This window comes from Protopterus annectens, chromosome 6.part1 (genome assembly GCF_019279795.1).
Source record: "Protopterus annectens isolate FY-2018-M chromosome 6.part1, PAN1.0, whole genome shotgun sequence".
In the NCBI taxonomy this organism is placed as follows: Eukaryota; Metazoa; Chordata; order Ceratodontiformes; family Protopteridae; genus Protopterus; species Protopterus annectens.
This window is the reverse complement of record NC_056738.1, coordinates 26,286,935-26,311,417: the sequence shown is the minus strand read 5'-3', so window position 1 is coordinate 26,311,417 and position 24,483 is coordinate 26,286,935. Positions and strand designations below refer to the sequence as shown.

The 24,483-nt window shown below is 38.3% G+C and overlaps 1 protein-coding gene across 1 annotated transcript in view; it reads left to right on the top strand.

Annotated features, from left to right (window-relative positions):
* LOC122805247 (leucine zipper transcription factor-like protein 1) overlaps nt 1–24,483 on the top strand; it is an 894,296-nt gene that overhangs the window by 281,410 nt on the left and 588,403 nt on the right. The window contains exon 2 of the mRNA XM_044075337.1: nt 10,662–10,786. Coding sequence (XP_043931272.1) covers nt 10,662–10,786 — 125 coding nt within the window. The remainder of the gene's footprint in view (nt 1–10,661; nt 10,787–24,483) is intronic.

The window sequence follows — 24,483 nt, the reverse complement described above, 5'->3', positions numbered from 1 at the left end:
TACAATATTAAGATAAGTAGCCTCCTCTATTTCTTTTCTTTGTTCCCATATCATACTCTCACCACTAGGTGGTATCACATACCCACTTTTGTTTTACTGAATGCAAAGATAATTATAACTCCTAATCCCCTGCAAACCAAAGAAATTGTAACAGGTTTTACCTGTGTATTTTTATCATTTTGTAGTTAGCTAAACCCACAATACAAACAGTAGAAACTCACAGTACTAGACAATTCTGTATTGAACTTATCTCTGTGCTGGCCAACAGCTCTATGTAGCTCCCAGAAACTGTGTGGCTGATTGTTTCTCAGATTTCATCTCACTCACCTGTCTCGGCTCTACCCGCTCCGTTCGCACTGCAGGCTCACTCCGCTACCCTACCCTACCCCCCATATCCCACCCACCCCAGCACTCCTACACTTATACCTGTCTAACCCCTCCCATACTGGAAACACCCTATTGGAATTAGCTCCACCCTTCCATACATCTTTCCTTCTCCCACCTCCTTTTATCTAGTTACCACCTTTCTTCTCTCTCATATCCTGCCCCTCTCTCTATAACTCTGCATACTATCCTTTTATTATACTTCCCTTCTCTCATCCACCTCCCCCCATCTCCCTCATACCCCCAACATACTATACTTCCAACCTTAAACATGCAAATTAACCCTTCACATACTATACCCGATATACTCCTATCCCTCTTGTTAAAAAATCTACCCTCCTTTGTTATATTTTCTCTTCTGGTCCCCCCCCGATACATCTTCACTGCTGCCAATTAAATTCCAGTCCCCACCTATAAGTAGTATTCCCTGCTGAAACGATTATTTCTCCCAAATTTTCTAAGCTCCATTATAGCAGTTGTAGGTGGAATATATTTACATGACAGTGTAATCCTCTTCCCTTGCCAGTAGGCCCTTAGTACTTAGTACTACAGATCTACTGCTATTATCTTTCTATCCTCTTCTGTCATTGTTGGAGCTCTTCTTACAGTAAATATAAGTACTCCTTTTTCCCTTTGTCCCAGGTATTCCACAGAGTAACCATCCTGAAACCCTGTCTTTATCAAATTCACATGTTCAGTTTTTTCCAAAATTGTCTACTTTAAAATAGCTATTTGCACACTATATTTTTTAATATAGTTCACTACTCTTTCTTCTTTTATATATCTGTGAGACCATTTACATTTAAAGGTAATATAGAAAGTGTCATTATGTTAAAAAGTTATTATTCCCATCTTTTATGTGTAACAGCGTTTTTGTTAAATGTCTAGTTCCAGCTTTTGTATTACATGCATTTGCTAATGTTTGACAGTTGTTTCTTGTCATATCCATTTCAGCCTATGTCACATCTTACAAAATGTTTTGTTTTATTGAAAGTCCTCAAACAAAAAGCAAACACACCCCTAAAACCTATTAACTTAATACTAATATACAAAACTATGTATATCTTCAAATATTGAAGTTTTACCCTCCTAATAGGAACAATTGTCCATTTTCGCAGACTGGCAGCTACACTCACAGACTTGGGTTAACCTAAAAGGAAGGCTAAGCATGCTAAGATGCATGGTACAGCCTGTGCTTCTACTAAGTGCTGTTTGGTTTTGTCTTATCTTTATTACTGACCCAGATTGAGAAGGCACTTGAATGCTTTCAGAAAACATTGCCTCCTAGCCATTGAAATAAAGACAGAGTTGCTTCTACAAGCACTCATTTATTTGCTAGATAATGTTCTTTTTTACTTATTTGCTTTCTCTTAAAACTTGTTACAAGATCAAGCCAAGGGCCTTATTCTAGTCATTCTCCTATACAAGAGTGAAAAAAGGCACAACAATCTTTCTTGTATCCTGTTCTTTTGACTAGACTTGTCTTCTTATTTTATATTGTAGTTCCCACATTTTATAAAACTGAAAAAGGAGAAAGAAAGAAAAAAAAACAGGAGCTCTTTTTACTTCAGCATCCCCATTACACTCAAAAATAACTGAGAAAATGTTACTTTGTACCACACAGATTATATAATACATTATAAAACACTAATATTAAAAAAATGTTTTACTTACAGTTAACTCTTTCCCTTTTCTTCCCATCACCAAATGTTCTTCTAAACATTAATGGCATGAAGTAAAGTGTATGCTTTAGAGTCCCCTACATGTTTATAAAAGTCCAATATTTCCAAGTTTTCTTGTTCTGTCATGTTTCCACATCAATGTTCTAGAGTTGAGGGCAGTGTTTCTAGCTGCAACACTTTGCTCCCCTTCTTCCTCTAGGGACTATTGCAGTTCAGACGGACAACATGTCGGTAGTCTGGTACATAAACAAACAAGGGGAACCAAGTCCTATCAACTATGCAGAGAGGCCATGAGAATTTGGCAGTGGGCGGAGTCCACGGGTCGCTTCTAATAGCAACGCACATCCCGGGTCATCCAACGCCATAGCCGACAGGCTGAGCAGAGCAATTCTGTTACCGCACGAGTGGTCTCTAAACAGTCAGTGGCGAAAAGGATCTTTCGCGACGTGGGCCAGCCTTCCCGCGATCTGTTTGCCTCCAATGAATGCCAAATGCAGGAGCTACTTTGCCCTATTACCCTCCAGGGAAGTCCCCAGGGACGCACTGGTTTACGATTGGCCCCCGGGACTCCTATACGCTGCTTCCCCATTTCCTCTGATATCGAAATTTCTCCAGAAAGCCAGGAACCTTCACAGGACGATAATCCTCATTGCTCCATTCTGGCCTCACAAATTTGGTTTCCCTTCCTGAAAATTCACTGCATTCGGGGACCCTGGATTCTGGACCCAGAGCCAGATCTATTGACTCACTCGCCAGGGGTTCCCCATCCAGCTCCTGTCACTCCATCTAGCAGCTTGGCTGCTCCAATTCCCAACTTAGCCAGGTCTAATCTCTTGTCACCAGCAGTCCAGAACATATTAGTGGCTTCGCATAAAGCTTCCACTACTAAAACTTATACTAGCAAATGGAAACGTTTGTATTCTGGGCTAATACACACCACGTTGATCCCTTTATAGCTCCTTTGAATAAGATATTAGAATTCTTAACAGACTTATTTCATCAGGGTGCTTCTCCTGCTACTCTAAGAGTTCAATTGGCAGCCATTTCAATTTCCATGTGGAAGAATGTGGAGCTCCTATCATGGCTCACAGACTTTGTAAAGCCTTTTAAAAGGAGTTTTTCATATTAGACCTCCGGGTCAGATCTCCTACGCCACCTTGGAGTCTAAACTTGTTGCTATCTAAATTAATGTTGCCCCCTTTGAACCTGCCTCTTCTTGCCCATTAAAATTTTTGTCCTGGAAAACTCTCTTTCTGGTAGCCATTACTTCTGCTAGACGAAAGTGTCTGAACTTCAGGCTCTCTCCATCAAGCACCCTTATTTAATCTTTCACTCTGACAGAGTTTCTCTTCGAACCAATTCATCCTTCCTCCCTAAAGTGTGTTCTATTAACAATATTAATCAGTCCATTGAATTACCCACTTTCTTCAAAACCACTCCAACAAAATGGAGTATATGTTACACAAATTGGATGTTCACAGACAGCTAAGGTTTTATTTGGATAGAACAAAAGATCACAGGAAAACAGATCAACTCTTTGTGGCTTTTGCTGATAGCAGAAAAGGACTTGCAGTTACCAAAAGAACTCTTTCTAAGTGGTTAACGGATTGTATAATCTATGTATACGATTCTGCAAATCAACCACTTTTAAACAAACCCAAAGGACATTCCACAAGATCAATATCTACGTCTTTGGCTCATGCAGCTCGCCTACCTCTGGATGCTATTTGTGCGGCTGTTACCTGGTCTAAGCCACATACATTTATTTCTCATTATAAAGTAGATAAGGTTTCTAGGGACAGGGCAACCTTTGGTTCCACTGTGCTCAAGAACGCCCCTCCGTGAGTTCCTCAGGATCAAGGAGCTAGGACGCTACCCATGTGTAAGAACAACGCGAGATTGAACACTATCACATATAGAAGTTATGTCCTTACCATAACATTCCATGTGGAGTGTTCATCTCGCCTTTGTTCTTACAGTCCCACCCTCCCACCCTTAGGAAGAACGTTCTTTGATGCCTGGCCAGAAGCATTTCTTTTTGCTACTGTCATTATTCTGTGTACATAGTTGGTATACACATATTCTTTATATGTGTCTGTTTATGTATATATAGGTGTATGACATGAATGTGCTATTATGTAGATTGGTTTGCTTGCAAACTAGATCTGAGGTAAAGGCAGAGGGGGATTGTGGGTATTAGATTGTCTCGAGCTTCTTCTCGATGCAGAGCTTGCAAGAGGCCGGCACGGAGCCGAGGATCGGCTCCGAACCCATGTGTAAGAACAAAGGCGAGATGAACACTCCACATGGAACGTTATGGTAAGGACATAACTTCTATTTCTGCATAATACGTCTCTTTGGATGTTTTATGCCCATATGACCTGCAAAGGGAATATCATGGGCTATGGCTAGAAGTGCCAGATGGTAGGCTCTGGGCACTACTGACTGCTGTATGCTCTCACCCTCTAGCCCTCCCTCAGGGGACGATTCTATACAGTAACCCTTTGTCACAGCATACAGATTCCCCTTCTTGAGAATCAGGTGCCTCGCTAGCTACCTCCCTCAGGCCTTGTAATTTCAGGTCTGAGAGCTGAGCCTGTCTCAACTTTCTCTCTCTTAGTAACCCTTCCCAGCTCCCCTTCCACAGGCAGTCTGGCATCCTCTGACAGCAGTGCCTCACTGTCAGCCTGGTTGCTACTACTCACCTCTGCCCTTGCAGTAACTCTGTCCAAGGGAACATCAGTACCCACAAACCGCTGTGGCTCACCTTCAGTCTCACTACTACAGGTTAGCTCCCTCCCTGAAGTAACCAACTCACCAGTCTTGACTGTAAGTGTGTGGTCTGTCTGGGTCTCCCCCCCCCCAGGCTACCAGACCCACATGCTTGTCTCCAAGCCTGACTGCATGTAACTGCATGCTCACATGGTATGGCATTATCAAAATAATTTCCTATAAGGACATCTGCAGGGATATCCTCAAACACAACTGCTTGCTGGCTTCCTTTTCCACCCTCCCAGTCAAGGTGAACCCTAGCCAAAGGTGTTTGGAATGGGGTCCCTTCTAAAGCTCTGACCGGAGTAGAGTGCCAGAGCAAGTAGTGCTCCTCTTTAACCATTGCAGGCTTTACAATGTTTAGGTCAGAGGCTGTGTCTCTCTTAGCAATGGCTTCTTTCCCATTCACTAAGATAGGATATAACCTCTTGTGGTAGTTTGGTACCTTTGTTGTCTCGAGATAACCTACTGTTGACATTTTGTCACTCCCACCTTTTGTTCCCCACCTTGCTTTGTGGGCATCTATGTGCTACATGGCCCCACTGGTTGCATTTAAAATATTTAACCCTTGGTCCTGGATGTGTACCTGGACTTATCGCTTCCCTTCTACTGGCAGACTCCGTTGGGGCAGTCTGGGCTGCCCACCATGGGTTCCCTTAGACCCATGAGCAGCTCTGGGTGTCTGTTTCCTGTGCAGTGATGCCCTGCTTGCTAGGTATAGGTCTCCCTTCTTCCCCAACTCATCTGCAGTATTGCATTGTCTATCAACTAACCAGATTCTCATGTCCTGAGGCAAAGTGCTAAGGGGTTATTCCCTCACCAAAAGGTCTGCCAGCCCTTCAGAAGTGGTGACCTGACATCCACTCACCCACTTATGAAAATAAGTGCTTAGTTCAGCAACATATTCACACATACTTTCATCTGCCTTGCGTTTGTGCCTACAAAACTTTTTCCTATAAGCTTCAGGTATTCACTTAAAACATTCTAAAGGACAGTTCTTTACAACATTATAATATAAACAATCAGTATCAGACAATTTAGAAATAACATTTACAGCTTTACCATGGAGTAAGGGGGTCAGGAACCATACCCAGAGCCCTTGGTCAACATTATACTGTTTACATACTCTTTCAAACATATGAGTGAAACTATCAAAATTTTCCCCGTCTGTAAATTGTTAAAGAAATTTACTTACCTTTGTTGCTTCTAGGGTTCAGTTGCTGCCTTCCCCGTTACCTCCATGACTCTGGTGAAGAGTCAACATCTTCTTTTCATGTTGCCTCTGTCTCTCCTTCTCCACAGCCTCAAGCCATCGTTGTTTCTCATTTTCCTCAGCCTCAAGGCGTCTTACTTTCTCTGCTGCTTCTATTTCCAAATGCTTGGCCTCCAGCTCAAGTCACTTTAACTCCAGATGGATGTTTAAGTCCTCTATGGAAAGGTTGAGCTGTCCATTTTCTGAGAGTTGTACATCTCCACGGTCAGTCTGATTGTCCTCCTGGTTGGTATTCTGTGATGCAGCTGTGACTAAAGCTGCAATCATGTCTGCTTTAGTCAAGTTGGCATGCAGCAGTCCTTTAGCCTGGCAGATTTCAGCTAACTGGCTCCTTGTCAGCTTGCCATACTCCTGGGCTGACATGCTTGCCTGCTCTCCCTGACTAACTAAGCTAACAAAAAAATAAAACAATTGTAATGTGAGCTCTTAATGTTCACTGCTTGGCTGATTGAGAGTACAAACACCTTCACTGACCACTGTACACAGGCTACATGAATTCAATATCCACACCACTACAAGCCAATTAATATGTATTGTGGCTAACTCACCACTGTCAACCAATTAATATGTGATGTGGATATCCCACCACTGCCACCAATTAATGTGTGATGCTCCTGCACTGGCCCACTTCTTTTTCAGCTCACTCGAGTTTAACTGTACTCCCCCAACCTTCAACAAAGCTGCCACACAAACCTGCTATCTCCAAAGGAAGACATCACAAGGCATTTCCAACTGGTTCTCTACAGTAGCATGTATGTGATTTCACCTGAATTGTACACTTGTATTCCATGTTCTTCTATTTTGCAGTGCACACACTTGCACCCTACAACGGCCATCTTTTCTACTCATACTGTCTTCCTGCTAACTACCCACTGTCCCGTTTAAACCAACATACAATATTAAGATAAGTAGCCTCCTCTATTTCTCTTCTTTGTTCCCATATCATACTCTCGCCACTAGGTGGTATCACATACCCACTTTTGTTTTACTGAATGCAAAGATAATTATAACTCCTAATCCCCTGCAAACCAAAGAAATTGTAACAGGTTTTACCTGTGTATTTTTATCCTTTTGTAGTTAGCTAAACCCACAATACAAACAGTAGAAACTCACAGTACTAGACAATTCTGTATTGAACTTATCTCTGTGCTGGCCAACAGCTCTATGTAGCTCCCAGAAACTGTGTGGCTGATTGTTTCTCAGATTTCATCTCACTCACGTGTCTCGGCTCTACCCGCTCCGTTAAGCACTGCAGGCTCACGCCGCTACCCTACCCTACCCCCCATATCCCACCCACCCCAGCACTCCTACACTTATACCTGTCTAACCCCTCCCATACTGGAAACACCCTATTGGAATTAGCTCCACCCTTCCATACATCTTTCCTTCTCCCACCTCCTTTTATCTAGTTACCACCTTTCTTCTCTCTCATATCCTGCCCCTCTCTCTATAACTCTGCATACTTTCCTTTTATTATACTTCCCTTCTCTCATCCACCTCCCCCCATCTCCCTCATACCCCCAACATACTATACTTCCAACCTTAAACATGCAAATTAACCCTTCACATACTATACCCGATATACTCCTATCCCTCTTGTTAAAAAATCTACCCTCCTTTGTTATATTTTCTCTTCTGGGCATCCCCCGATACATCTTCACTGCTGCCAATTAAATTCCAGTCCCCACCTATAAGTAGTATTCCCTGCTGAAACGATTATTTCTCCCAAATTTTCTAAGCTCCATTATAGCAGTTGTAGGTGGAATATATTTACATGACAGTGTAATCCTCCTCCCTTGCCAGTAGGCCCTTAGTACTTAGTACTACAGATCTACTGCTATTATCTTTCTATCCTCTTCTGTCATTATTGGAGCTCTTCTTACAGTAAATATAAGTACTCCTTTTTCCCTTTGTCCCAGGTATTCCACAGAGTAACCATCCTGAAACCCTGTCTTTATCAAATTCACAGGTTCAGTTTTTTCCAAAATTGTCTACTTTAAAATAGCTATTTGCACACTATATTTTTTAATATAGTTCACTACTCTTTCTTTTTTGTATATATCTGTGAGACCATTTACATTTAAAGGTAATATAGAAAGTGTCATTATGTTAAAAAGTTATTATTCCCATCTTTTATGTGTAACAGCGTTTTTGTTAAATGTCTAGTTCCAGCTTTTGTATTACATGCATTTGCTAATGTTTGACAGTTGTTTCTTGTCATATCCATTTCAGCCTATGTCACATCTTACAAAATGTTTTGTTTTATTGAAAGTCCTCAAACAAAAAGCAAACACACCCCTAAAACCTATTAACTTAATACTAATATACAAAACTATGTATATCTTCAAATATTGAAGTTTTACCCTCCTAATAGGAACAATTGTCCATTTTCGCAGACTGACAGCTACACTCACAGACTTGGGTTAGCCTAAAAGGAAGGCTAAGCATGCTAAGATGCATGGTACAGCCTGTGCTTCTACTAAGTGCTGTTTGGTTTTGTCTTATCTTTATTACTGACCCAGATTGAGAAGGCACTTGAATGCTTTCAGAAAACACTGCCTCCTAGCCATTGAAATAAAGGCAGAGTTGCTTCTACAAGCACTCATTTATTTGCTAGATAATGTTCTTTTTTACTTATTTGCTTTCTCTTAAAACTTGTTACAAGATCAAGCCAAGGGCCTTATTCTAGTCATTCTCCTATACAAGAGTGAAAAAAGGCACAACAATCTTTCTTGTATCCTGTTCTTTTGACTAGACTTGTCTTCTTATTTTATATTGTAGTTCCCACATTTTATAAAACTGAAAAAGGAGAAAGAAAGAAAAAAAACAGGAGCTCTTTTTACTTCAGCATCCCCATTACACTCAAAAATAACTGAGAAAATTTTACTTTGTACCACACAGATTATATAATACATTATAAAACACTAATATTAAAAAAAATGTTTTACTTACAGTTAACTCTTTCCCTTTTCTTCCCATCACCAAATGTTCTTCCAAACATTAATGGCATGAAGTAAAGTGTATGCTTTAGAGTCCCCTACATGTTTATAAAAGTCCAATATTTCCAAGTTTTCTTGTTCTGTCATGTTTCATAAATATAATTAATGCTGTGTAATCCCACATTTATTTGTTGGCTTCCAAATTGCTAGTTTTATTCCTGTTGATCTGCATCTCCCAAATTCAGTCCATGCTTTATTTCCAACATACTCCCATTTCTTCTAGTCAACTATTGTGCTTTTTAATGTCTCTCAAGCATTTTTATCGGAACCCTGGAAAAGGTTTCACTTGCACAGTCTCTCTGTGATATTTATTACCGGAAGGACAAGAAGCAGAATCTCCTTCTGTTTCATAACTCACTTTTTATTGGACAAACTTTTGTATTTTGTCCTTAGCATGCTGTGCATCAAAAATGATTTTGTCCCTCCAAGAAAGAACAATCTGAAAATAGCTGATATACAAGCTTTAATGTCACTCCTGCTTTTCAACATTCCCTGATTAGTGGATAAATCAACTCCTCTTCTGCCTGTTGTACAGTGAGTAATCATTTTCCACAAGTACTCTACTATCTCCCACTTTTAGTACTATGTCCTTATGCCACAGTTTTGTCAGACTCAACTCCTTCTGCTGGTAGGATTGCATCTTTACTATTAAAGGTCTAGGTAGCTTTCTCATGGCCAGGTTTGTAGTATACACATGATGTGCCCTTTCAATTAACAACTCCTGCTGTGGAATACAGGTACAGTTGCTTATTTATGATTTCATAAAGTTAATACAGTCTGTTCCTTCCAGCTTCTCTGGAACAGCAGAAAATCACAGGTTTTCCCTACATGCTCTGTCCTCTTATTCTGTTATTTTTGAAACATCTCTTCTTGAGCAGTCTCATATTCAGCCAGCCTTTCCTTCAATTCGACCTCTGATTTTTGCAGTTTTATCACCTCATCTGAATATCTTTTAAAACTTCCTTCATTTTTTCCAGCCTTTTGTTATTTGAGTTGATGTAGCCCTTCAGTGTTTTGTTTATTTTAATCAGCTATGAGTACATTTGACTTTTTTCCTTTAGGTTACTGGAAGTCAGGTATTGCACCAAACCTGGAGCTTACACTGTTTTTTGCTGAACAGCTGCAGAATTCTTCCCAGTCATTGCTTTTCCTTGCCTTTTGTGATTGATTTTCTTTCAAGTTCTCTGAATTTCTTTTTTTCTGGCATCCAGGCATTGCACCTACTGGCAACTTACTGAAATGTACTCCAAAATGCATGTTTACAGACTCTTGTCTTCTGAGTTTCTGTTTTCACACTTGGAGAGCTGAACTTAAGCTGTTACTCAATGTGCCGCCATCTTGGAAGACCTCCATTGACTATTATTGTTGAAAGCATTCTTTGTCTAGATTTATTCTCATTTTAGACATTGCATTTTAGTGTTAATTTTTATCTTTTTTAGGAAGTTTGCCTGTATGTATTTCATATTGCAGCCTTGATGGTCTCCGGAAAAATGAGATGTATGTATTAAAACATTGGAACTACAGTTATCACCACTTTTTCTTCCCTTCTAGTCTGAGCTTGGGTTGAATGATCACCACCAGAATGAGGTCCTTAATTATATGCGTTTTGCCCGAACAAAAAGTGCACTGAAACTTAAAACAGTTGATTCATGCTTTCAGGACCTCAAGGGCAGCAGGTAGGATTTTCTTATTTGCATGCATATCGATGCAGTAAAATTATTTTGTCAGTTTTGGTTGCTGAAGTAGAAGATATGAGCTCCCATGAAATTTTTTTTGTAAGTTGACAGCTAAAATAATTAAAAAGTGGATTTTGTATGTTTGAAAGGAGCTCTTACATCCTCTGAAATAATGTGCTGCAGTAAGTAGATATCATGCAGTGAAGGAGGTGAATGATTCAAGAAATGTATACATTAATAAATAAATTAATTAATCAATCAATGCTCTTTGATTTTGCTTTTATTTTCCACATTTTTGATACTTGAGACGGACTCATTCATTGATGTTCCTTTGGATAACCAAGCCCTTAATTTATAGAGTTTTTATTAGTTGCATCAAAATAGCTTCTAATACCTGCCTTATGTATACAGGTAAAGTCAGTATAGTTGTTTTGGATTAAAAATCTGCCAACTGTGTATTTTAGATGTTTTGCTAGCAGGTATGTAATAAACTGATAGCCTGTTTAATAGGTATTTTGAAAAATTGGCAATGAGAATTTGACAAATATCAAATAAATACTGCAGAGTTGAGCACAATTACCATTCTAATAGTTACAAATCTGCATACAAAACATTTATGTTATTTACTTGTGTTTATTTAGGTTAGTATTGCTAAGCATGACTTATTTTCATGGGTCACCGAAGGTAGCATTCATACTAAATTGGAGTAATTTGGCCAAATTTCTCAGGAAATTCCAAAGCTTTGAAGCTCTTTTCTTGCTCTCTAGCCACTGTACAGCCTGAGAAGAGCATTATAAAGGTAGTGGCTAGGATGCCAAAACTTCAGAACTTTCTTACCTCAAAAGACAGCTCAGATTGGGGGTTGGCATAATGGTTAAGGTCCAAAAGACAGAAAGAAACTACTGTTGAAACTGCAGAAGTGTGCGAACCAAATACTCCACAATAAAATCACTGGCATATGATGCTGTAGAAAATGCTGGTAGTCCACAAAGTAAAGCAAAAAAGTTTATTGTAAGACAATAGAAAGCTGGTAAGCGCTTTCGTCCTCAACAAAAAAACTTCATCAGACAAATTAAAATCAATTAATTTGACTGATGAAGTTCTTTTGTTGAGGACAAAAGCACTTACCAGCTTTCTATTGTCTTACAATAAACTTTTTTGGTTTACTTTGTGGACTACCAGCATTTTCTACAGCATCATATACCAGTGGTTTTATTGTGGAATATTTGGTTTACACACTTCTGCATAATGGTTAAGGTGTTTACCTCATAGACAAGAGGCACGGGGTTTGTTTCTCCCCAAGGGAAATTGGCTAGACTTAAGTAGGCTAGCTGCCCTTGTGGACTATTTTTTGAACTCAAGAGCTTTCTTCCTTACTGGCTTCGAGTGATTGAAGTTTGGCTTGTACTCCAACAAGACTGAGCAGCTAAGTACCCCATCGAGGAATAATTTCCACTTCATAATTTTTTATGAAGACAAATGGTCTTTTTTGTTGGAAATATTTGCATAATACTGGAAATGGTGTTTTTAGTGGCTATCAAAAAACAAATATGACATTTTTGGCCATAGTTCACTGTGAGAAACATATTTTAAATAATTGATTTTTGTCTTTTGTTGGTTAAAACTTGTGGCTAGGGGCTAGGATTTGTGGTTTTTGGAGGTCATCATTTTTTTTAACCTCAGAATGCATCTTTCCTGATAGATTGTTTCACTAATTATCCCAAGTTCCACTACCCATTTGAGCCACACCTTTCTCAGTAGTCAGACAGTACTGAGTCCCATTGGTTTAATTTCTGTAAGTCTATTGATTTTCTAGTACCATGAGAAGGGACCCCATGCCTAAGTCAAAGTATAATTAATAACTGATGTTAGCCAAAGTGCTCTTCGCAGCACCAGTAATGTGCCCAGAACTGACTCCTACAATTCATAATAGTTATGTGTATTGGCAACATATCTAAATAAGACTGTATTTATTTAATGAGACCCATTGCTCCTACTACTGTTGGAACTTCCTAGGTATCCCTATGGAGATTCAGTTATTATTTATCATATTTTGTAAAGAAAAGTGTTACTTTTTGTGTCAGAAGGTGATGTTAGGGATTGGGGGTATTCTGTTTGGTGGTTGTCACTAAGAAAGTTTTCTTCAGAATTTAACCTTTCTTGCAGGAGGTATGACCAATTTTTTTTTCAAGGCTCCACTAGCCGCTTGTCAGAAAAAAAATTTTGGTAGGCAGACTGTCCAAGTTTCCTGTGTGGATTCCCTGGTAATTTATGATTTTATGTGAGAAAAAGTGTTAAGGACAGGGACAAGTGTGCTTGGTGGTCATCACTAAAAAACTTTTTTCAGAACTTAACTTTATATCAGAAGGCTAGACTGACTTTTCAGAAAGCTAAACTAACCATTTGACATACACCTTTTGTAGCTACGACATGGATCTGGGTCCCGGTAACTTGAGCATACCCTCCCAGAGCCACAAGAAGAGAAAAGTTATGGGGGAGATTTTGGGTCTTAACTATTGGTTCCCCTTTGCCTCAGCAGCTGATGAGCAACTCCACCGTGGCCATCTGTTGTTCTTCAGACTTTCTCTTTCTGTCTGTATTGAGGTTCTTTTGGAAGCTACTATGGACTGGAGGCAATTCAGTTGTCCTTATCGGGTGAGGGAGAACCACTCTTTCTGGTACTGGAGAATGGACGAGGTGTTGTTCCTTTGCTAAGACACTCTGAGGAGCTTCATTCCCAGGGAAGGACTGTTCTTCAAGTTGCTTTTTTCTAGGAGGGAATTATCTTTTACAAAAAGAAACGTAAGGGTAGGCATTTATCTTCTCCTACAGCAGATAAAGATAATTGACTGGGCTTTGCTAAAGGTTTATTTAAAGCCTTTCAGTCTTTACATGCTTTGTCACCCCCTCACTGCCATTTTAATAGGAAAAGATTTTCCTCTTTCCCAGTTTGATGAGCAGGGTTGAAACTTAAACCGTGTTTCATGAATTCTCACTCCAAAAATCGGGCATCTGAAGAATACCATTCCTTAGAGTTAGATTCCCCTCCTGAATAGCTGTTTTTCTATCATACTTTTGCCAGAATGAAGGACTTCATTCAGCAGGATCAAAAGAAGTACTAGAATCTTGGCTTCCAAGACAGTTGCACATTGAATAACATCCTAATTCTAACCCCCCCCAGTGTGAAAACAGAAACTTTGCAGAGAAGGCCAGTGCACTTATATGTCTGTGTAAATTCCAGTAAATGGCTTGTAAGTGCAATACCTGGATACCAGAAAAAAGAAATACAGAGGATCTGAAAGAAAATCAGCTATAAAAGGTGAAGAAAAAACACTGACTGGGAAAAGTACTGCAGCTGTTCAGCAAAAAACAGTGCAAGCTCCAGACATGACTTCCAGTAACCTAGAGGAAAGTATAAGGTAACTGTACACAGACCTGATTAAAATAAACAAAACACTGATGAAGTGTATCAACTCAAACAACAAAAAGCTGGAAAAAATGGAAAAAGCTTTAAACAGATATTCATATGAGGTTATACAACTCCAAATATCAGAGGCTGAAATGAAGAAAAGACTGGATGAATATGAGACTGCTCAAGAAGAGATGTTTCAAAAAAATAAAATAATTAGAGGACAGAACATGTAGGGAAAACCCTGAAATGTTCTGCTGTATCAGAGAAGCTGGAAGCAACAGACTGTATTAATTTTATGAAAGCACAAATAAGCAACTGGACTGGTATACTACATCAGGAGTTGTTAATTGAAAGGGCACATTGAGTGTATTCCCCAAACTTGGCTATGAGAAAGCAACTTAGACCTTAGTAGTAAATATGCTAACCTACCTTCAGAAGGACTTGATTCTGACAAAACTGTGGCAGAAGGACAAAGTATTAAAAGTGGGAGATAGCAGAGATTTGTGAAGAATGATTACTCACTGTACACCAGGCAGATGAGGAGTGAATTTATTATACTGTTCAGGGAATGTTGGGAAGCAGGCATAAGATTCAAATTGCTGTACCCAGCTATTTTCAAAATATTCTTCCCTGGAGGGACAAAATTATTTTTAGATATAGTGCATGCTTAGGAGGGAATGCAAAACTTTGTCCAACAAAAAGTGAGCTGTGAAACAGAAGGAGATTCTGCTGCTTGTTCTTCTGGTAATAAAGACCACAGAGAGACTGTGACAGTGAAACATTTTCCAATGTTTCAATGGAAAAAGCTTGAGAGAAGGAAAAAAGCACAGGAGTTAACTAGAAGAATCAAGAGTACTTTGGAAATGAAGCAAGGACAGGATTTGGGAGATGGAGATGAACAGAAATAAAACCAGTAACTTGGAAATTGACAAATGTAAGATTACAAAGCAATAATTATGTTTGTGAAACATGACAGAACAAGAAAATCTGGAAATATTGAATTTTTTTGGACTTTGTTAAACCTGTAGGGACTCTAAAGCATATACTGTACTTCATGTCATTATTGTTCGGAAAAATACTTAGGAAAGTGGAAAGGGAAGGAGACAGCTAACTGTAAATAAATTTTTTTTCCTTAATGATACTATTTTTGTAGTGCATGATTTTCTTTGCATGCCATAAACTAAACTTTTCCAGTTATGTTTAAGTGTAATGAGGATACTAATATAAATGGGTGCTCCTGTTTTTTTCTCTCTCCCTTCATCAGTTTTAAGACTTTTAAGACTTAAAGCAAAAGGTCTGGTTAAAAGAGCATGAGAAAGGAAATATTAGTGTGCTCTTTCTCATTCTTGCAAGGGGGAATCACTGGATTAAGCCCCTTAGCTTAATTTAGTAACAAGTTTTAAGAGAAAGCAAGTAAATGAAAAATAATATTGAATATTGTAAGGCTTTTTTCTAGTAAATAAATGTATGCTTGGTAGCAATTCTGTATCTGGTCCTCATGTCTCCAGGAGACAATCTGATAAAGAGAAATGGCTAGGAGATATGTTCTTTGAAAGCATTAAAGTGTTCTCCCAGCTGGGAGTGCTATAAAGGTAAGACAGCATCAGACAGTATTTAGTAGAAGCACAGGCTGCACCATGGGTCTTAGCGTGGATTACCTTTCTTTTAGGTTAACTCAAGTCTTTGAGTGTGGATGTCAGTTTGGAACATTTGTTCCTATTAGGAGGGTAAAACTTCAGTATTTGAAGATGTACATAGTTATGTGTGTTATTATTAAGTTAATAGTTTTGTAGGGGGGTCTTGGAGTATGTTTTTCTTTTTGAGGGCTTGCAATAAATCTAAATGTTTTGAAAGATATGACATAGGCTCAAATGGTTATGACAAAAAAACAAATGTATAAAAGATCAAACTGCGGAACAGTGTATGCATGTAACACAAAAAGTGGCAATAGACATTTAACAGACAATCTCTTATACATAAAAGGAGGGAATAATTTTTTAATACATTGATGCTTTCTGAAATGTCTTTAAATGTCAATGGTCTCACAGATAAATACAAAAAAGAAAGGGTAGTGAATTATATTTAAAAATGTAGAGTGCAAATAGGTATGCTCCAGGAGACACACTTGGAAAGAACCGAACATGTGAATTTGATACAGAAAGGTTTTCAGGATAGTTATTCAGCAGAATACCTGGGACAAAAGAAAAGAGGAGTACTTATAGCAATTGCAAGAAGAGTTCCAGTAGTGACAGAAGAGGATAAAAAACATAATAATGGTAGATTTGTAGTACTAAAGGTCTACTGGCAAGGGAGGAGGATTACATTGGCATGTATTTATATTCCCCCTAAAACTGCTATAGTGAGAGCTTAAGAAAATTCTGGGAGAAATAATCAACTTTCAGCAATAAATATTATGGGTCTATATTAGATAGTCGAAGTTCCGTAACTTCGAACACCTAATGGTCGAACCATTATGTTCGAAGTTGCAGAACTTCGAGTATCTAAAAAAAAAAAAAACTAAACGCAGAAAACAAAAACTTGTTTTAAGCAGGGGGGCAAGCCCCCCTGTACCCTCCACACCCCCCGCTACTTAAATATACCAACTCCCAAGTTCGCACCATATTGAAGTGAATGGAAATCTCCGCTTACAGAGATTTCAATTCAAATGCTCAAACTGTTACATATTTGAACGTATGGTCTCGACCATATGTGGTTCAGACTTATAAAAGTTTGACTACGTGATAGGAACCCAATATTACTTATAGGTGGGGACTGGGATTTGATTTGATACAGTGAAGATGTGCCTGGGGTGGTCAGAATTGAAAATGTAAGAAATAAGGGTAGATTTTTGAAGAAATATGTGAAAATATTTGGCAGGGAAGATGTGATTTCAGTACTAGGAGTTCAGAGTGAACTTGCATATTATTCCTCTAATTTAAAAATGGACTAGGCTAGACATAATTTGCATTTCACACAAACATGTGCATTTAATTGAAGATGTTTATACTCACATCATGTGCCAATAATGACTAAAATAAAAATACAGGGTAATGAAATAAAAATGAGACACTGGTGTTTTCTCACCTATCTGTTGAAAAGAGGGGAATTTAAGGAATAGGTAGTGGTAATTATTTAGGAGCTGTTAGAGAAGGTAATATGTTCTTCTGAAAATATAGCTAGGGCATGGGATAAAACTGGGATAAAATTAAAGTGGAGTTTAAAAATAGGGTGGAAATAAAAGAAAGAGAGATATCATTAAGAACTAACAAGAATAATTTAGAGGGACTGACAAATGTTAAAAGTATTGCAAAATGGGAATCTCACAGCATAAGAAGAGGAGCAACTGCAGAATGCAAAACAGAAATTAAGGGACTACCTTAATAATATGCATGAGTTTCGAAAGATTGCTGTTAAGCAACTGTTTTTTTGATAATAACTGTAGAGTACAAAAACCTTTAGCATAACGACTCCAGCAACAGAAAGTAGAAAGGGCTGTCACCAAGTTTAAGGAGTCTATAACGATGTAGATAACAAGACATCATGTAGACGTATTAGAGATATTTCCAAAATTCTAAGAAAGTCTGTATAAAGCAGAGTAAAATGGAAATGTTTATGGAAGAATTAAATATGCCAAGGTTAGAGTAGATAAGGCTCAATTACTAATAGGATAGGAGGAGATTAGATAAAAATGGTGAAGTATAACCAATCTACAGGAAAGTCCCCAGGAATAGATGGTTATTACTTGGAAGTTTGGAAGCCAGGAGGGAAAAAACTGACAAAGATCTGGAAGGTTTTGTTTAACAGTATTTTAAAAGGAGGAGAAGTACCAACATCCTGGAAGAAAGCTGTGGTAGCTGTAATACCTAAAAAGGGTAAATATCCATCAGATCCAGCTTCATACAAGCTCATTTCAATACTAAACAATGGTTATAAAGTGTTTATGTCTATAATGGCTAAAAGAATTACCAAAGTGATGCCAAAATTGAGAGATCTGGATTATTGTGGTTTTGTGGAGGGGATGGGAGGCAAATGACAACATTAACAGAACACTGATGATCCAGAGGGACGCAAAATGTAATAGACTACCACTGATGTTGGTATGTCTTGTTGCAAAGAAAGCATTTGACAGAGTAAGCTGGGACTTTATGAGCAAGGCAATGGAAGCATTTGCATTCACTGATAAAAATTGGGTGGGTTCCTCTCTGATAATTTCTGCTTGAGCAGATAAACCAGGCAGGGGTGTCCTGTTTTCCCTTTGTTATTTGCATTGTATTTAGAACCATTGGCAAGGAAAATAAGGGACTCAGAAATTCAAGGATATAATTGATATGGTAGTCAAGAAAAGTTGGCTTTGTTTCAGATGATATTATTTTATACCTGATAAAACCAGAAAAGGATATTACAGTATTGTATATCCTTTTGGGATAGAAAACGATTGAAGCTAAAACAAATGCAGTAGTGGTAAATTATGTACCCACATATGAATTGGTTCAGCAATATCTATATTTATGGGGACATGATAAAATGAAGTATTTAGTAGTATGGATTAAAAATGATTCTGATGTGGCAGCTTAAGGATATGTGGGAAGAGTCTGAACAAAAGTTAATACAAAAACTGAGAAACTGGAAACTCTCTTATATGGATAGTGATAGCAAGGTACATGTAGTAAAATATTTTAGTCCTTTTAGTATTATACACATGTCAGGCATATTTTTATCAACCAGAGAAGAAGTTTTGGATAGTGATTAACAGAGAGCCGAAGGATTTTATCTGGAAGGGGAAGATGGCAAGAGTCAAGTGGAATAAGCTGATTCTTTCACTAGAACAAGGATTACTTGATTTGAAGGGGTATTTCTGAGCTGCATAGTTAAGGCTCCTATACATAGCATAAGTAGAAACCTATAATTCAAAGTGGAAAGGGATGTTTATGAAAGAGGGGCAAAGCTCAAGAAACAAGGAGAGATTGGGATTTTGGATGCAGACCTGTATGGAGAATGTCAATAATCATACAGAATATTATATTCATAAAGTAGCAGAAAGCATTCTAAGAACTAAGCCAACATGGGAATGGAGAAAGGAGATTCTGACGATAGGGATGATTGAAATTAGGAATGTAAATAGTAGACAACATGGGGCTGCAATTTATTGGAGAAAACTGGCAAAGGAACCAAGGTATTGGGTGCAAATAACTAGAGAGGGAAAGGTCATAAGAATGGGAAGGTGACAAGAATTTATTTGGAATGCAGCTTAGAGATTGCCTTCCCTATTAAGGATTAATATCACAGTATAGACAAAGAGAAAGAAATGGGGGGGTTCCAAATGAAAGACAATGATGACCGAATCATCTAGAACCATATTTTACACTGAGTGGCTAGCCCTTCCACGGCACACAGTCTGTGATCCGTTTTCTCCTACCTTGAGGATACTGCACACCACAGTAGATGCCCAAAGCAGTTGGTCTGTACAACTCTTCCCCCTATATGGCACCATGTAGAGTCTGTGCTGCTGCCCACAGCTCTATTCATTGGTGAGTTTGAGGTGAAACCACTCAGCATGTTTTTTAGACGTGGGAGAAACCCCATGGAGACACAGGAAGAACATGCAAACTCCAAACAAGTATTGGTTGGAGGTCAGGATCAAACATTCTACCTTGTGCACGGGAGGCGAAGACTGTAACCATTATGCCAACTGGTCTCTTTAATGAAAGACAAGCACTGGTATAGTTTTTACTAGTAGCTAGAACAGAATCTGCTGTTAAAAAATGAATAATTAGTAGAACATATAAAATATTGCATGATAACTATTAGAATCCATCAGAGGAGGGCAGAAAGGTTTGGGAAGAGAGACTGGATAAGAATTAACAAAGAAACAATGGGGAGATATACGTTTGTCTCTCAAATAGGCAACAGAATCTAGAAGATTTAGGAATTTTTCCTTGGAAATGTTTACATAGATATTTGTATACCTCAAGTAGACTCCAGAGAATTATTTTCTCAGGTAGACAGCAAATGTTGGAGGTGTGACGGGGAAGAAAGAGGTAATTGGGAACATATCTTCTGGGAGTCTAATGATTTGGCAGACTTTAAAGATTCCCTGTAGCCTACTCTTTCAGAGATGCTGGGTGAGCAAATTGGTGTAAGTAGGTATTTTTCTGAGCTGTGATACAGGATCGGAATTGCTTAGACATAGTAAGGCCTTGCTGAGTCTAATTATGGTGGCTGCCAAAAAAACATTTACTAAAAAATGGAAATCAAAGTCTAAGCCAGCTATACTAGAAGTAGTGAATATAGTAACAGAGGTAGAACAACTGAAACTGTGATCTTTTGAAAAGGGTAGGATCAAATTACAAAGGGAAAAAAATGGGAATTGTGAGAACAATGTGTGCAGAATAATGTTTTCAAGGAGGAGCGAGGTTTAATGGAAGGCTGGAATTGAATGAGTTATGTCATGTTTGACTGACAATGATTGTATAGAAGATTATATGTGATGTATAATGTCTGCAACTGAAAATATGTCAGTATACTTTGTTTTCAGTTATATAAATGCAATGTCATAAGTGATAATTCAGTAAAGTTTTTTGCTTAAAAAAAGGCTACTGACTTTAATTCTTTTATTTTAATACACATTATTAGAACAAGTAAAGGCTTTGAAAAACTTCAGAATTTGTTTTTGATGTACCACTTCTTGTTTGTACTGTTTGGTGAGATATTCAGTTAAAATATTTTCTTTCTGTGATGCTTGGTCAGAGTGGTAGTTAATGTGTAAGAAAACTTATGGTCAGACAATATCCATTTGAAAATGTTCAAAAATAGGTCAAAGAGGTATTTCTGTTTCTCTGCATTGCAGGGTTTTCAGTGTCATCTGGAAGATGGTTTCATCACAAATGTAATCAAAATCATTATTTTATGTTATTATAACCAGAGAACTACTGCTCAGAACTTTTTTGTACAAGGCAAAAAGGAAGAGGTCTCCCTATTTATGAGTTTGTGTGAAAAAGGGAGAATCATAAGTTTTAATTATTATTCTTAGGATGTTTTGGTGATTTTTCCAAGATACTATGTCTGCTGTGGAACATGAGGCTGCATTCAGAAAGGTTACTCTGAGGTGTAAGTCTGGTGTACACCTAGCGGTAACTATTTCCGTTTAGAGGCAGGTCTACCATAGCGCAGCTCCATGTTGGGCTATCTCTGCATTCTATTGCAGATGCTAATGAGGCATTCTGGATGAACCGCCTTTGCTAATTAGCCGTGTGCTCTCCCTCTTGTAAATGCCTGTGGTATGTCATTTACATAGCCAGGCTCAGCTGTATAAGTTACTTCAGCCACCTGTGTAATGAACATGGCCAAAAGCTTGCTTTCACCCAGTCATGTTAGAAGTGAATGCTGAGGAGTTTAGTGGACATATAGTGTTGGGTGTGTGAGGGTGTGTGTGTATGTATGTGGCTTCATGTGTGAGTGCATGTAGAGGTGTGAGTGGTATAAGGTGAATATATGTTGTGTATGTCTCTGCCTGTCTAGTATGTCAAAGTATGGAGTTTATTAGTGAATAGGTAGAGTAGGTATTTGTGTGAGTGACTGTCTGTATTTGGGAGTATGATGAGTTGGGGGAGGGTGTGTGTGTGTGTGTGTGTGTGTGTGTGTGTGTGTGTGTGTGTGTGTGTGTGTGTGTGTGTGTGTGTGTGTGTGTTCATGAATGCGCATGTTGGGATGGCTGTCATACCTCCACATTCCCTTAGACTAATGACTAAATCCTGCAACACTGGGAATAGATACTAGACATCAGGAATACCTTTTTATATTGTGAACAAAGTTTTACAGTGTAAAAGACGTGATACAGGGGAACACTAGATATCATGGATATCTCTTTGTAGTGCGACTTAAAGGCATGAAAGATGTGGGGCAAGAGAACATTAGACCTCAAGAATACTCAATGTAACATATCCTAAAGGCAATTTAAAAGATTCAAACTGTGCTCCCTCAGCACTTGTATATAGAGTGTTAGTCCTCTGCACCACCAATAGATACCATGGATAAGTCTAAAATTTTACTCAGGTCTTTGGAAATAAACAAAATATATTGCCTAAGTCTTTGGAAATAAAGTTAAAAAAAGTGGGTGGGGACCTTCAAAACTTGCACACTTGATACAGAAAGTAGTTTGTCAAGCAGGAACCAAACCCAGTATACTAACTGATCATTAAAGGAAGTTTCCTTCACTGAAGTCTGTGTATTAATTCAAAAGACTCAAAGCCAGTACTCTTCACTGAATGATATTCTTCTGACTTGTAAGGTAATTCATTTTTTGTGAAAGTGGAATCTTTGTAAGTACCTCTTTACCAGGAGGCCAGTTGTTTTGTGCAGTTATGATCATAGACTTCTTATGAAGACCTTCTGGTTGGTCTTAACAGCTTAGAAGCACGTAAAAGCTGAAGGCTGCGTATCGACCACTGATGCTCGTCAACACAGTTTAAAGTAAACCAAAAATTGTTTATTTAAAATGAAGCACTTTTCGTCCCATAAAATTGTGGGACTTCCTCAGATTAAAAACAACTAGCAGAACGCTACATTATATCCTGTGCTCGTAATCACGAGTACACATTTAGCCGTGCTGATAGGCTAACAACAAGCAAGTTCATGAGTTTAATACAAAGTTAATGCTACTACAAATGTCAAACATAGAACTACATCAACTGTGCAGTTCCTACCCCTGTACAAAACGAAACATATATAATTAAAATAATCATTAAAACAGTCGTTTGAAACACAAAAACATAAAAACTATGTTTTTTTTAACCATATTTGTATATATGAAATAAATACTGAATTGTTATTCCTAGTTGCTGCAATAGATATCCAGGTGTATATGTGAATATAAAAACATAGATTTAATACAAATATTAAATACGTGTATTTGATACATTGATTTGATTTAGTCTAATTATCCATACCCCTAGTTTTCAAAATGAAATATGATAAGTTGTAATAAATAAAATTAAATTAATTTATCTAGTTAAACTCTTTTAATTTTAAAATACAGTGGGTAGAACATGTTTCATTCAGACCTGGGGGTAAGCATGCCTTAGTACGTATCTGCCAATAAAGTTCCAACACTTCTAAATGGACTGAGTCAGGGCCCCCTCTCCCATCTGAGTGAATGCAGTCTACAGCTCTAAATAAAAATTTGTGGGTGGGATACTCTGCAATGTGTTTCGCTAAAGCATTCTGTAGCTTGCCTTTCCTAATATAATATAGATGTTGGTAGACCTGCTCACATAATCTCCTGTCTGTCTTCCCAAAATAAAATGCTGCACATTGTTGGCACTGTGGTATGTAAACAACCCCATTTGATTGACAGTTGAATTTATATTTCACTTTATAGGTGTTGTTTCTGATGCTAAAAGTCTTACCAGTAGCCATATGGGCAAAGTAATTACACATGTTACATTGAAACATGCCCTTACTCCATTTCCTTGAACCTGGCTTTCCATTATTTGTTTTAAATTCCTACATGTCTTCCACACTGTCTTTGGTGTTTCCGGTAGTTTCCCACTCAGCTCGCTATCGTAGTGTATTAAAGGCCAGTTTTTTGGGATGATAAATGAAATAATTTCACTGTCTATACTGAAGGGGGTAATGAATTTCAACAATGGTATATTTTCAACAGTAACCCGGTCCTGGACTCCTGAATGTGTTACCCTGCCTAGGACTGGTTGGTATATCCCTTGGTCTCTTTTCCCCATAACTTCTACAATGAGTTTGTCAATGCGTTGACTGGAATAACCACGTCTGATAAACATTTCCTTCAGTAATTGACACTCATCCAAAAAGTCGGTATTCCTTGATACCATCCATGCAGCCCTGACCAACTGGCCTTTCACTACTGATCTTTACTGATACCAGGGGTGGTTGCTACTGTAGTGTAGGAAACTATTAGAAAAAGTCTCCTTCCTAAAAATTTTTGCACGGAAGGATTTGTCACTATAATCTTTCCATAAATCAACATCTAGGTAGGCAATACTATCAGTGTTGTAGGTGTGTGTGAATGACAAAAAACTGGACGTTGAGTTAAGAAATGCTACTAAATCAGTAGCTGTTTTTTCGTCGCCTTTTATTAATATGAAAATATCATCAAGGAAGCGTGTATAAAACTTTATCTGGTTAGCCACCTCACAATTGTTACCCACTGTCTCCTGCTCCCAGTATGCCATGACTAAGTTCACTAAACTTGCCCTACACGGGGACCCCATGCCTACACCAACTTTCTGAAGGTAAATCTTATTATTAAAAG